The sequence below is a fragment of the Oncorhynchus mykiss genome, chromosome 2 (genome assembly GCF_013265735.2).
Source record: "Oncorhynchus mykiss isolate Arlee chromosome 2, USDA_OmykA_1.1, whole genome shotgun sequence".
NCBI classification, from domain to species: domain Eukaryota; kingdom Metazoa; phylum Chordata; class Actinopteri; order Salmoniformes; family Salmonidae; genus Oncorhynchus; species Oncorhynchus mykiss.
The window spans coordinates 69,655,303-69,671,038 of record NC_048566.1 but is presented as its reverse complement, the minus strand read 5'-3'; the positions used below and the strand labels follow the sequence as shown (position 1 = coordinate 69,671,038).

Here is a 15,736-nt window from a genome sequence, read left to right as displayed (position 1 = left end):
GCAAAAATGACACTAAACAGAGAACAAACAGTACAGTGCATTTTCTATATTTATCACATATACAGTACTAGTCAAAAGTTTGGACACACCTACTCATTCAAGGGTTTTTCTTAATTTTTTTGAACGTTCTACATTGTAGAATAATTGTGAAGACATCACAACTGTTAAACAAATGAAAATATATTTTATAGTTTAGATTCTTCAAAGTAGCCACCCTCTACCATGATGACAGCTTTGCACACTCTTGGCATTCTCTCAACCATCATCACCTGGAATGCTTTTCCAACAGTCTTGAAGGAGTTCCCACATATGCTGAGCACTTGTTGGCTGCTTTTCCTTCACTCTGCAGTCCAACTCATCCCAAACCATCTCAATTGGGTTGAGGTCAGGTGATTGTGGAGGCCAGGTCATCTGATGCAGCACTCCATCACTCTCCTTATTGGTCAAATAGCCCTTACACAGCCTGGAGGTGTTGAGTCATTGTCCTGTTGAAAAACAAATGATAGTCCCACTAAGCGCGAACCAGATGGGATGGGCATATCGCAGCAGAATGCTGTGGTAGCCGTGCTGGTTAAGTGTGCCTTGAATTCTAAATAAATAACCGACATTGTCACCAGCATAGCACCCCCCACATCACACTGCCTCCTCAATGCTTCATGGTGGGAACCACACATGTTCACCTACTCTGCCTCTCACAAAGACACGGCGGTTGGAACCAAAAATCTCAAATTTGGACTCATCAGACCAAAGGACAGATTTCCACCGGTCTAATGTCTATTGCTCATGTTTCTTGGCCCAATTAAGTTTCTTCTTCTTATTGGTGTCCTTTAATAGCTGTTTCTTTGCAGCAATTCGACCATGAAGGCCTGATTCATGCAGGCTCCTCTGAACAGGGATGTTGAGATACGCGTCTGTTACTTGAACTCTGTGAAGCATTTATTTGGGCTGCAATTTCTGAGACTGGTAACTCTAATGAACCTATCCTCTGCAGAAGAGGTAACTCTGGGTCTTTATTTCCTGTGGCGGACCTCATGAGAGCCAGTTTCATCAGATTGATGGTTTTTGCAACTGCACTTGAAGAAACTTTCAAAGTTCTTGAAATGTGCCGGATTGACTGACCTTCATGTCTTAAAGTAATGATGGACGGTCATTTCTCTTTGTTTATTTGAGCTGTTCTTACCATAATGTGGACTTGGTCTTTTACCAAATCGTGTTATCTTCTGTATACCACCCCTACCTTGTCACAACACAATTGATTGGCTCAAACACATTAAGAAGGAAAGGAATTCCACATATGAACTTTTAACAAGGCACACCTGTTAATTGAAATGCATTCCACGTGACTACCTCATGAAGCTGGTTGAGAGAATGCCAAGAGTGTGAAAAGCTGTCATCAAGGCAAAGGGTGGCTACTTTGAAGAATTTTAAATGTAACATATATTTTGATTTGTTTAACACTTTCTTGGTTACTACATGGTTCCATGTGTTATTTCATAGTTTTGATGGCTTAACTATTATTCTACAATGTAGAAAATAGTCAAAATAAAGAAAAACCCATGAGTAGGTGTGTCCAAACTTTTGACTGGTACTGTAGTTGGGAGGTTGCAAACGGTTTATTACCACTGGTGTGTGTGCAGGCATGTGTGTGTGATTGGACTGCTAGTTTCCTCTCCCATCAGTAGTGAAGGCAGCAGCAGCAGTGTATCTGTAGCTGGGAGTAGATAATCAGAGATTTCCCCAGTGCCCTGATTGGGAGAGAGATAACAACATTCCTTATCTGTGTGATTCCATAGCCCTTGCCTGCAGGGGATCGATAGCAGGGCCAGATTAAAGGAAGTGAGAGGAGAGGAGAAAGACACACACACACACACACACACAGCCAGAGGTGCTCAGATAGACTTCCAAGGAGCACTGATGCAGGACATTATGTGGTGGTGACATGACATGATATGGTCCTGATAGGAAGTGCTAATGATTTGATTTTCAATATCCTGTGATGTATTGAATACTAAATCTGAGTACTAGTTTGGATGGATGCTTATGTTCCAGTTACTGTCTCTGTATTGAGAGCAGCCAGTATGCTGTTATCAGTCAGTCTGTTTTCATTTCCCAGGCCCAGACAGTTGACATAACACTGAGACTATAATACTGTGGGTAAATAGGCAGACAATAGGACAGGCGTTGTTCCCACACTGACCTGCCAAGACCTCCATTCTGTTTTTACTGCCTCTTGGGTTAATCCAGACCTTGACTCTGTTACAGGCTGTTTTGGCTCCTCACTGTGGGTCAGGGGAATTTCATTAAGATTGAGTCTTGAGTGAATATAATGTGTTCTCTACTGTTATCATCTACGGCTGGGATCATCAACTAGATTCAGCCGTGGGACAATTTTTTCTTGAGTGGAAGGTCAGGGGACCGGAACATAATTACCAATTAGTAGTAAACTGCAAATTGACTGCAATAAGCCCAAACAGATGTAATATTTCACTAAAACATTATCATTTCAAACCTTGCTTACATTTGTACATGATCATGTACACTGAATGTTCATTGCAATTGGAACACCTGCTCTTTCCATGACATAGACTGACCAGGTGAATCCAGGTGAAAGCTAAGCTCTCGCCAGTTCGAACAACGCGACTCTAACCAGAGCATAACGGACCTATTTATTATTTTATTTTTATTTTTCATCCCCGGATTCCCATCGCAAACGGAACATTTTGAGCTCCTGGGCTACAATATCCAGACCCACGACCGGTCCATCGTTGTCACCGCATGAAGAGGAATAAACAGATACCCCCATCGCGACGTCCCCAAAGGCTAACTCTCTAGCCCTTGCTATCTCCTTGCTTGCAAATTCGGCCTGCTAACTGCTAGCTTGTTTAGCCCGGTCCGCTAACTGCTACCGTGTTTAGCACCGTCTACTAACTGTTAGCTTGTTAGCACAGGCCTGCTAACCGTCTGAATCGCCGCGTCCCAAACACTCACTGAACCCATATTTACTTTCTACCCCTTTTCGATTTTTAATTTGTTTATACCTTCCGGTAACCTGCCTCACCCAATGTGATACGGAACCGCTATTATCTTTACATTTTTAGAACACACTCAAGAACCTCCAGAAGCTAACCAGCTAACTGGCTACAAGCTATTTGGTCATTGTTAGTTTTCTAACCTGGATAACACTCGCCAGTCCAGCTTCCCTGCCCCATCCACCGCTGCCCCTTGGACACTGATCACTTGGCTACATAGCTGATGCATGCTGGACTGTCCATTAATCACGGTAATCCATTCTGCTTGTTTATGTTTTATCTGTCGGCCCCAGCCGCACTTAGGCTCTGTGTGTAGTTAATCCGACCCTCTCTGCCTAATCAATCGCCATTCTACCTGCTGTTGTTGTGCTAGCTGATTAGCTGTTGTCTCACCTACTGTTTTAGCTAGCTCTCCCAATTCAACACCTGTGATTACTGTATGCCTCGCTGTATGTCTTTCTCAAATGTCAATATGCCTTGTATACTGTTGTGCAGGTTAGTTATCATTGTTTTAGTTTACAATGGAGCCCCTAGTTCCACTCTTTATACCCCTGTTACCTCCTTTGTCCCACCCCCCACACATGCGGTGACCTCACCCATTACAACCAGCATGTCCAGAGATACAACCTCTCTCATCATCACCCAGTGCCTGGGCTTACCTCCGCTGTACCCGCACCCCACCATACCCCTGTTTGCGCATTATGCCCTGAATATATTCTACCATGCCCAGAAACCTGCTCCTCTTATTCTCTGTCCCCAACGCCCTAGGCGACCAGTTTTGATAGCCTTCAGCCGCACCCTCATACTACTCCTTCTCTGTTCCGCGGGTGATGTGGAGGTAAACCCAGGCCCTGCATGTCCCCAGGCACCCTCATTTGTTGACTTCTGTGATCGAAAAAGCCTTGGTTTCATGCATGTCAACATCAGAAGCCTCCTCCCTAAGTTTGTCTTACTCACTGCTCTAGCACACTCTGCTAACCCTGATGTCCTTGCCATGTCTGAATCCTGGCTCAGGAAGGCCACCAAAAATTCTGAGATTTCCATACCCAACTATAACATCTTCCGTCAAGATAGAACTGCCAAAGGAGGAGGAGTTGCAGTCTACTGCAGAGATAGCCTGCAAAGTAATGTCATACTTTCCAGGTCCATACCCAAACAGTTCGAACTACTAATTTTGAAAATTACTCTCTCCAGAAATAAGTCTCTCACTGTTGCCGCCTGCTACCGACCCCCCTCAGCTCCCAGCTGTGCCCTGGACACCATTTGTGAATTGATCGCCCCCCATCTAGCTTCAGAGTTTGTTCTGTTAGGTGACCTAAACTGGGATATGCTTAACACCCCGGCAGTCCTACAATCTAAGCTAGATGCCCTCAATCTCACTCAAATCATCAAGGAACCCACCAGGTACAACCCTAACTCTGTAAACAAGGGCACCCTCATTGACGTCATCCTGACCAACTGGCCCTCCAAATACACCTCCGCTGTCTTCAACCAGGATCTCAGCGATCACTGCCTCATTGCCTGTATCCGCTATGGAGCCGCAGTCAAACGACCACCCCTCATCACTGTCAAACGCTCCCTAAAACACTTCTGTGAGCAGGCCTTTCTAATCGACCTGGCCCGGGTATCCTGGAAGGACATTGACCTCATCCCGTCAGTTGAGGATGCCTGGTCTTTCTTTAAAAGTAACTTCCTCACCATTTTAGATAAGCATGCTCCGTTCAAAAAATGCAGAACTAAGAACAGATATAGCCCCTGGTTCACTCCAGACCTGACTGCCCTCGACCAGCACAAAAACATCCTGTGGCGGACTGCACTAACATCGAACAGTCCCCGCGATATGCAACTGTTCAGGGAAGTCAGGAACCAATACACACAGTCAGTCAGGAAAGCTAAAGCCAACTTCTTCAGGCAGAAGTTTGCATCTTGTAGCTCCAACTCCAAAAAGTTCTGGGACACTGTGAAATCCATGGAGAACAAGAGCACCTCCTCCCAGCTGCCCACTGCACTGAGGCTAGGTAACACGGTCACCACCGATAAATCCATGATTATCGAAAACTTCAACAAGCATTTCTCAACGGCTGGCCATGCCTTCCGCCTGGCTACTCCAACCTCGTCCAACAGCTCCCCCCCCCCGCAGCTACTCGCCCAAGCCTCTCCAGGTTCTCCTTTACCCAAATCCAGATAGCAGATGTTCTGAAAGAGCTGCAAAACCTGGACCCGTACAAATCAGCTGGGCTTGACAATCTGGACCCTCTATTCCTGAAACTATCCGCCGCCATTGTCGCAACCCCTATTACCAGCCTGTTCAACCTCTCTTTCATATCGTCTGAGATCCCCAAGGATTGGAAAGCTGCCGCAGTCATCCCCCTCTTCAAAGGGGGCGACACCCTGGACCCAAACTGTTACAGACCAATATCCATCCTGCCCTGCCTATCTAAGGTCTTCGAAAGCCAAGTCAACAAACAGATCACTGACCATCTTGAATCCCACCGTACCTTCTCCGCTGTGCAATCTGGTTTCCGAGCCGGTCACGGGTGTACCTCAGCCACGCTCAAGGTACTAAACGATATCATAACCGCCATCGATAAAAGACAGTACTGTGCAGCCGTCTTCATAGACCTTGCCAAGGCTTTCGACTCTGTCAATCACCGTATTCTTATCGGCAGACTCAGTAGCCTCGGTTTTTCGGATGACTGCCTTGCCTGGTTCACCAATTACTTTGCAGACAGAGTTCAGTGTGTCAAATCGGAGGGCATGCTGTCCGGTCCTCTGGCAGTCTCTATGGGGGTGCCACAGGGTTCAATTCTCGGGCCGACTCTTTTCTCTGTATATATCAATGATGTTTCTCATGCTGCGGGCGATTCCCTGATCCACCTCTACGCAGACGACACCATTCTATATACTTACGGCCCGTCCTTGGACACTGTGCTATCTAACCTCCAAACGAGCTTCAATGCCATACAGCACTCCTTCCGTGGCCTCCAACTGCTCTTAAACGCTAGTAAAACCAAATGCATGCTTTTCAACCGTTCGCTGCCTGCACCCGCACGCCTGACCAGCATCACCACCCTGGATGGTTCCGACCTTGAATATGTGGACATCTATAAGTACCTAGGTGTCTGGCTAGACTCTAAACTCTCCTTCCAGACCCATATCAAACATCTCCAATCGAAAATCAAATCAAGAGTCGGCTTTCTATTCCGCAACAAAGCCTCCTTCACTCACGCCGCCAAACTTACCCTAGTAAAACTGACTATCCTACCGATCCTCGACTTCGGCGATGTCATCTACAAAATTGCTTCCAACACTCTACTCAGCAAACTGGATGCAGTTTATCACAGTGCCATCCGTTTTGTCACTAAAGCACCTTATACCACCCACCACTGCGACTTGTATGCTCTAGTCGGCTGGCCCTCGCTACATATTCGTCGCCAGACCCACTGGCTCCAGGTCATCTACAAGTCCATGCTAGGTAAAGCTCCGCCTTATCTCAGTTCACTGGTTACGATGGCAACACCCATCCGTAGCACGCGCTCCAGCAGGTGTATCTCACTGATCATCCCTAAAGCCAACACCTCATTTGGCCGCCTTTCGTTCCAGTTCTCTGCTGCCTGTGATTGGAACGAATTGCAAAAATCGCTGAAGTTGGAGACTTTTATCTCCCTCACCAACTTCAAACATCTGCTATCTGAGCAGCTAACCGATCGCTGCAGCTGTACATAGTCTATTGGTAAATAGCCCACCCATTTTCACCTACCTCATCCCCATACTGTTTTTATTTATTTATTTTTCTGCTCTTTTGCACACCAATATCTCTACCTGTACATAACCTTCTGATCATTTATCACTCCAGTGTTAATCTGCATAATTGTAATTATTTGCCTACCTTCTCATGCCTTTTGCACACAATGTATATATAGACTTTCCTTTTTTCTACTGTGTTATTGACTTGTTAATTGTTTACTCCATGTGTAACTCTGTGTTGTCTGTTCACACTGCTATGCCTTATCTTGGCCAGGTCGCAGTTGCAAATGAGAACTTGTTCTCAACTAGCCTACCTGGTTAAATAAAGGTGAAAAAAAAAATTTAAAAAATGATCCATTTGTTAAATCAGGTTAAAGAAGGATTTTTAAGCCTTGAGACAATTGAGACATTGATTGTGCATGTGTGCCATTCAGAGGGTAAATAGGCAGGACAAAAGATTTAGGTGCCAGGCACAATGGTTTGAGTGTGTCAAGAACTGCAACATTGCTGGGTTTTTCACATTCAACAGATTCCCATGTGTATCAAGACCACTTTCAACACTTTCAACAGCTTGTAGAGTCCATACCCAGATGAATTGAGGCTGTTCTGAAGGCTGTTCTGTACAGTCAGCGTATATCTCTCTGTTATGTATGGGAATACTTTGGAACAGAAGAACATTGAAATCACTTGGAGCTGATTTGCTGGTGTTTTTACACTCTTTTATAAAGTACAGTTGAAGTGGGAAGTTTACATACACTTAGGTTGGAGTCATTAAAACACGGTTTTCAACCACAAATTTCTTGTTAATTTCTTGTTATAGTTTTAGCAAGTTGTTTAGGACATCTACTTTGTGCATGACACAAGTAATTTTTCCAACAATTGTTTACAGACAGATTATTTCACTTATAATTGTATCACAACAACACTGTATCACAATTCCAGTGGGTCAGAAGTTTACATACACTAAGACTGATTTGCTGCAGGAGGGACTGGTGCACTTCACAAAATGGATGGCATCACGAGGGAGGAAAATTACATGGATATATTGAAGCAACATCTCAATACATCAGTCAAGAAGTTAAAGCTTGGTCGCAAATGGGTCTTCCAAATGGACAGTGACCCCAAGCATACTTCCAAAGTTGTGGCAAAATGGCTCAAGGACAACAAAGTCAAGGTATTGGAGTGGCCATCACAAAGCCCTGACCTCAATCCTATAGAAAATGTGTGGGCAGAACTGAAAAAGCGTGTGTGAGCAAGGAGGCCTACAAACCTAACTTGGAGGAATGGAACAAAATTCACCCAATTTATTGTGGGAAGCTTGTGGAAGGCTACCCGAAATGTTTGACCCAAGTAAAACAATTTGAAGGCAACGCTACCAAATACTAATTGAGTGTATGTAAACTACTGACCCACTGGGAATGTGATGAAACACATAAAAGCTGAAATAAATCATTCTCTCTACTATTATTCTGACGTTTCACATTCTTAAAATAAAGTGGTGATCCTAACTGACCTAAGACAGGGCATTTTTACTAGGATTGAATGCCAGGAATTGTGAAAAACTGAGTTTAAATGTATTAGGCTAAGGTGTATGTAAACTTCTGACTTCAACTGTACATAAGACTTAAAGATGCATCAATTTGCTAAAATCTTATAACGGACCATTCCACTAACCTCATGCCTCTCTCGCTCTCTCTCTCCGTCAGGTGGTGGTGCCGACGCGGGTGGGCCAGGTGTATGTGTATGACACGGGAATGTCGGAGCAGGAGGAGTATGACGTCCCCCCCAGACACATGCCTCCCTCCCAGCAGTCACAGGATATTTATGACGTTCCCCCAACCCGCGCCCAGTACAGCCAACAGGTGAGGAGTCAGCTTGTCTCTCTCTCTGTCTCTCTCTTGCTCTCTCTCTCTCCCTATCTCTCTCTCTCTCTCTCTCTCTCTCTCTCTCTCTCTCTCTCTCTCTGTCTCTGTCTCTCTCTCTCTCTCTCTCTCTCTCTCTCCCCATCTCCCTCTCTCTCTCGCTCTCTCTCTCTCTCCCCATCTCCCTCCCTCTCTCTGTCTCTCTCACTCTCTCTGTCTCTCTCTCTCTGTCTCTCGCTCTCTCTCTCTCCCATCTCTCTCTCTCTCTCTCTGTCTCTCTCTCTCTCTCTCTCTCTCTCTCTCTCCCCCCATCTCTCTCTCTCTCTCTCCCCATCTCCCTCGCTCTCTCTCTCCCCATCTCCCTCGCTCTCTCTCTCCCCATCTCCCTCCCTCTCTCTCTCTCTCTCTCTCTCTCTCTCTCTCTCTCTCTCTGTCTCTCTCGCTCTCTCTGTCTCTCTCTCGCTCTCTCTCTCTCCCCATCTCCCTCTCTCTCTCGCTCTCTCTCTCTCTCCCCATCTCCCTCCCTCTCTCTCGCTCTCTCTCTCTCTGTCTCTCTGTCTCTCTGTCTCTCTCTCTCCCCATCTCTCTCTCTCTCTCTGTCTCTCTCTCTCTCTCTCTCTCTCTGTCTCTCTGTCTCTGTCTCTCTCTCTCTCTCTGTCTCTCTCTCTCTCTCTCTCTGTCTCTCTCTCTCTCTCTCTCTCTCTCCCCATCTCCCTCTCAATTTCAATTCAATTTGCTTTATTGGCATGACGTAACAATGTACATATTGCCTACAGTATAAGCATACAGTAGAGGATATGTGCAGGTTGATTGGTCTGTGCAGGTTGATTGGTCTGTCAGATACTGTCCCTCATGGTATCATGTCCCTTACGGCAGGCAGCAATGTTGTGCGCTGCCAACCCACAGCTCTCTGCGTCCTCCCCCAACAGGAAGGGTAGCCTACTCTCAGAGGTCTTTGAAACCTTGAATAAGGGTTTCAAATTTGGGGAAATGACAGTCTCTAATTGTTTTATATTTTTGGCATTTTGTCAAAAATGCAGCTCCATCTCATGTTCTGCTGTTGTGCAGTGGTTGCACAGCCTTTCCTCTACAGGGAGCCAAGTTTTCCTGTGTCTACCCTTCTCAATGGCAAGTCTGTGCTCACTGAGCCTATACTTTGTCAAGGTTTTTCTCAGGTTCTGATCAGTAACCATGGTCAAATTGTTTGCCATAGTGTACTGTCGATTTAGGGCCAGATAGCACTGCATTTTGCTTTCTGCTTGTGTTTCCCAATAATTGATTGTGTTGTAATTTGTTTAATTCTGATTGATTGGATGTTCTGGTCCTGAGGCTTCAGTGTGTTAGTAGAACAGGTTTGTGAACTCAGCCCCAGGACCAGCTGGATGAGGGGACTCTATTCTTTGCTCAGCTCTTGGCATTGCAGGGCTTGGTAATAATATGAGAGGGGGTCACTGTATTTTATATGTTTCCAAAACTGAATTGCTCTTTTTTGAGTTTTTATTATTAGTGGATATTGGCCTAATTCTGCCCTGCATGCATTGTTTGTAGTTTTCCTCTGGACATGTAGGAGAATCTTACAGAACTCTGCATGCAGGGTTTCAATGGGGTGTTTGCAAGTGGACCCCACACCTCGCTGCAATTGGTTCAATGACATATTCAATTTGTTTTGGCCAAATTTTAATAGGTATTTCAATTTGAATTAGTTGTTTAATGGCGTAGAATGTCCTGTATGCTTTCTCTCTCAGTTCATTCACTGCCTCATCTCTCTCTCTCTCTCTCTCTATCTCTCTCTCTCTCTCTCACCTGTATTTATGTTCAAATGCTGCACTCTCTCGCTTCTCTAGTATACAGTAATACACCCACATACAGACACAAATCATTGAAGATACAATTTCTCATCTTCCATATCATCAGCAATTGAGCCACACTAGTTTTGACCTCTTACCCTTGACCACCCCAGTGATGGTGGTGTCCTGTGTATGAGAGGGGGTGTGGTATTCATGTCCTCTCACTGTCCTGCCTCGCCACTTATTGTCTCTGATGTCACTGAAGTAATTTCGTCCCCTCCACAAGATTGATGGCTATTTTTCCTCTCTGCTGGCTTAGACACACTTCCTGACTCGATTGGTCGTCTTTCTACGAAGTGTCTCATTAACCTCTCATTATTATCTGATGTATTGGGAATATTAAACCTCTCTCTGTTGCTCTGTCTCTCTCCCTCTCTGTCTCTCTCTCTCTCTCTCTGTCCCTCTCTGTCTCTCTCTCTGTCTCTCTCTGTATCTCTCTCTGTCCCTCTCTCCCTCTCTCTGTTTCTCTCTCTGTCCCTCTCTCCCTCTCTCTCTTCCTCTCTCTCTGTCTGTCTGTCTGTCTGTCTGTCTCTCTCTCTCTTTCTCTCCCTCTCTCTCTGTCTCTCTCTCTCTCTCTGTCTCTCTCTCTGTCCCTCTCTCCCTCTCTCTCTGTCTCTCTCTCTGTCTCTCTCTCTGTATCTCTCTCTGTCCCTCTCTCTCTGTCTCTCTCTCCCTCTCTCTCTCCCTCTCTCTCTCCCTCTCTCTCTGTCTCTCTCTCTGTCCCTCTCTCCCCTCTCTCTCCCTCTCTCTCTGTCTCTCTCTCTCACTCTCTTTGTGTGTTTAAACCCACGGCAGCTCTGGGATTCCACATTTATTTTTAGAGGAGGTCATACATTACTAGCAGGGGAAGTAGATATTTCATTGTCTGGAGGCGTTAGAAAAAGGTTGTATTTTTCCACAAAGCACAGTGAGCAGCGTGTCCTGAGCTGCATGCGCTCTGGATCGGAAGGTGAACCCACTTCCTGTGTCATCCATCCTCACTCACACACACACACACACACACACACACACACACACACACACACACAGAGACAGACAGACAGACAGACAGACAGACAGACAGGCACACAGGCACACAGGCACACAGGCACAGGCACACACACAGGCTCCTGAAGCAGATAGAGAAACACACAGCCATTCTCTCTACTGACATCATCTATTCCCAAAACAAGTCACATGCATTCAAGCACAACATATCAGGACAAATGGCTGCAAGACATGGTAAAAGAGAGGGAAAGAGAACCAGCTGGAAGGAGGAGAGAATGAGGGAAAGAGATCCAGCTGGAGGGAGGAGAAAATGAAGGAAAGAGAACCAGCTGGAGGGAGGAGAGAATGAGGGAAAGAGAACCAGCTGGAGGGAGGAGAGAATGAGGGAAAGAGAACCAGTTGGAGGGAGGAGAGAATGAGGGAAATAGAATCAGCTGGAGGGAGGAGAGAATGAGGGAAAGAGAACCAGTTGGAGGGAGGAGAGAATGAGGGAAAGAGAACCAGCTGGAGGGAGGAGAAAATGAGGGAAAGAGAACCAGCTGGAGGGAGGAGAGAATGAGGGAAAGAGATCCAGCTGGAGGGAGGAGAGAATGAGGGAAAGAGAACCAGCTGGAGGGAGGAGAGAATGAGGGAAAGAGAACCACTTGGAGGGAGGAGAGAATGAAGGAAAGAAAACTGGCTGGAGGGAGGAGAATGAGGGAAAGAGAACCAGCTGTAGGGATTAGAGAATGAGGGAAAGAGAACCAGCTGGAGGGAGGAGAGAATGAGGGAAAGAGAACCAGTTGGAGGGAGGAGAGAATGAGGGAAAGAGAACCAGCTGGAGGGAGGAGAGAATGAGGGAAAGAGATCCAGCTGGAGGGAGGAGAGAATGAGGGAAAGATAACCAGCTGGAGGGAGGAGAGAATGAGAGAAAGAGAACCAGTTGGAGGGAGGAGAGAATGAGGGAAAGAGAACCAGCTGGAGGGAGGAGAGAATGAGGGAAAGATAACCAGCTGGAGGGAGGAGAGAATGAAGGAAGGAGAACCAGCTGGAGGGATGAGAGAATGAAGGAAAGAGAACCAGCTGGAGGGAGGAGAGAATGAGGGAAAGAGAACCAGTTGGAGAGAGGAGAGAATGGGAAAGAGAACCAGCTGGAGGGAGGAGAGAATGAAGGAAAGAGAACCAGTTGGAGGGAGGAGAGAATGAAGGAAAGAGAACCAGTTGGAGGGAGGAGAGAATGAGGGAAAGAGAACCAGTTGGAGAGAGGAGAGAATGAGGGAAAGAGAACCAGCTGGAGGGAGGAGAGAATGAGGGAAAGACAACCAGCTGGAGGGAGGAGAGAATGAGGGAAAGAGAACCAGCTGGAGGGAGGAGAGAATGAGGGAAAGAGAACCAGCTGGAAGGAGGAGAGAATGAGGGAAAGAGAACCAGTTGGAGAGAGGAGAGAATGAGGGAAAGAGAACCAGCTGGAGGGAGGAGAGAATGAGGGAAAGAGAACCAGCTGGAGGGAGGAGAATGAGGGAAAGAGAACCAGCTGGAGGGAGAAGAGAATGAGGGAAAGAGAACCAGCTGGAGGGAGGAGAGAGTGAGGGAAAGAGAACCAGCTGGAGGGAGGAGAGAATGAGGGAAAGAGAGGAAAAGCTGTTTGACGGCGTCAGAAAGAGTATAGTGCTGGGACTGGAGGAATATCATTGCATTCAAGTTCAGATAGCAGGCCTAAGATCAGTCAGTGGGTTCAGTGGACAATCCAATGGGCCCTGGCTTTGGTTTTCTGCTGAAAGGAGTAACACAACCATCTCATTTTCACTCCAAACTGTCTGCGATCAGATCAGTGTACCCACTGAATACCAACTCCAAACAACATCGCATGAATTCAAGATTCTGACAAAGTGTTTTGGCAAGGTGCCCAATGGTTGTGGAGGTGGATTTGTTATTCATACTGTAGTCCCTCTTGCCTCCTCCCTCTGTCACTCTAATTCCCCAAAGGCCCGGGGAACAGATTGTATCACATTGTTTGTGCAGAATTATAATTGCTAATCTGTTTGTTTGGGGACAGTCACATGGCGAGAGATGGGAGTGCAATTTTCTGTGTGTTATTAGGGGTTCAGGATTGGATGGAGGAGTTGGCTTGTCTGTCTGCTGCTGTTTGCCGTCAGGTCATAGAGAAACGAGGATGAAGTTGAATCTTAGATACCACTTACTCTGTTCCTCCTCGGGTGCAACGCTCATTGACAACCAGCTAGCAGATAATCCTGCCTCAGCATCATAAACTTTAGAGAGTGTCTCTTGTCAGACCCTGGAAGTAGATTGGGTTGTGTGTTTGTGAATGTACGTGTGTGTCACACATGGTGTATCAATCTGATGTTTATTATCAACAAATATCTTTTTAATACAGCCAATAACCTAAAAGCTGTAGCTTTAAACTGCCCACTAAAACTCATTACCAATCTCATTGACTTGGTGACTTCCATCATCACCTATATATACTGAACAAAAATATAAACGCAACATGTAAAGTGTTGGTCCCATGTTTCATGAGCTGAAATACAATATCCCAGAAATATTCCATAAACAGAAACATTTTATTTCTCTAAACTTATGTGCAGAAATGTATTTACATCCCTGTTAGTGAGCATTTATCCTTTGTCAATATAATCCATCCACCTGACAGGTGTGGCACATCAAGAAGCTGATTAAACTGCATCTTCATTGCACAGGTGCACCTTGTGCTGGGAACAATAAAAGGCCACTCTAAAATGTGCTGTTTTGTCACACAACACAATGCCACAGATGTATCAAGTTTTGAGAGAGCGTGCAATTGGCATGCTGTGTCACGTGTGCTCCCTCTGCGGCCTCTAGGTCACCAAGCTGCTCATTAAGGTAGTTCTAAAGGGTTTTAGGGTGTGTCTTTTAAGTGTTTGGACCGCAGCCACTGACTTGTTTTCTGATACAAGCCCTTACTTTTTTAAAAAGGTATCTGTGACCAACAGATGCATATCTGTATTCCAATCATGTGAAATCCATAGATTAGGGCCTAATGAATTAATTTAATTAACTGATTTCCTCATATGAACTGTAACTCAGTCAAATCTTTGAAATTGTTGCATATTTTTGTTCAGTGTAGTTGTGAAATACTCTACTAATCAAAGCTGTAAAAGTAGTGTGCAAAACAACAGAGGTTTCATGGGCTGGAGAGAGAGAGAGAGAGAGAGAGACAGGACTGTGGCTGCTGCAGGGCAGTGTGTTCCAGAAGTTTACTCATACAAGACTGACGGCAAAGTTAATTCCCTTGCCGCTGCTCCAGGCTGAAGTGCATTATGGGATTGTATTGACTTTAACAGTGCCTTAGAAAAGAGTGTTTTTGCAATAGGCATCCTCTCAACACACATTCTGCAGCATTGTTGCAGAAATATCTCCACATTATTTTGAATGTTGCATTTTGTGGGCATCACACACATATCCTTATAGTTTTCATACATGTCCTACCATGGAGAATGCATGTACAACTTTGCCTGCCTACATATCCACATTGCTCCGGGCCAACTCACGATGAGTCTGGATTTGCCTCCCTCCCACATGATTTCTAGAATGTAAACACATTCTGACTGTTCTGATTGGTCCCAGAAACTGATGGGTTGGGCCAGAGCCGGCTTACATGATACTCTGATTGGTTAGATTTGTTGGAGACCATCCAATCGCTGATGAATTTGTTTTGTACGGTGCCCCTCATTTTGAAGTTAAACAACGACTTTAGGATGTCAGTTTCAGAATGAATGTAGCGATCGCTAGAGCAGCGGAAATAAATTAATGGGGAGTCGTCAGGCAAGGCACAACTGACCAGTGTCACAGAGGTTTAGTCAGAACAGAGTTAGCACTGAGGTTAAGGTCTCTGCTGTATAAGAGATTTTCTTCAGTTGTTTACAACTTTGGTCATGCTCCAGTCCGTCCAGCTCCCTGTGTGCGTGTCAGGGCAGTCCCAGACAGGATGTGTGTCCTCTGTGTAGGAGTGGGAGAGATGGTCCTCATGTTATGTGTGCCAGTGCCCTCACTGACCCCCTCTCAGCCTGCAGCCTCAATAATGCCTCCCTCCCTCCCTCCCCCCTTGTAGGGAAGGCAGTGGAGAAAAGAGGGGCCCCAGGGAGAGACGAGATTAGAGGACAAAGTGGGCAGAGTGTCTGGGTCCCTCCCGCCCTCCTCACCTCCTCCACATTAATCCAGCACGCCCTCAGAAGCTTGATTTCATTTGTTCCTCCCTTTTTAATATGCTCATAAATTGAGTCTGCTG

At 45.8% G+C, this 15,736-nt stretch overlaps 1 protein-coding gene across 4 annotated transcripts in view; it reads left to right on the top strand.

Moving 5' to 3' along the window:
• LOC110494902 (breast cancer anti-estrogen resistance protein 1) overlaps positions 1 to 15,736 on the top strand; it is a 118,534-nt gene that overhangs the window by 96,328 nt on the left and 6,470 nt on the right. For all 4 annotated transcript variants that reach the window (XM_036954536.1, XM_036954526.1, XM_036954525.1 and 1 more), the window contains one exon: positions 8,483 to 8,638. In XM_036954536.1, the coding sequence (XP_036810431.1) occupies positions 8,483 to 8,638 (156 nt within the window). The remainder of the gene's footprint in view (positions 1 to 8,482; positions 8,639 to 15,736) is intronic.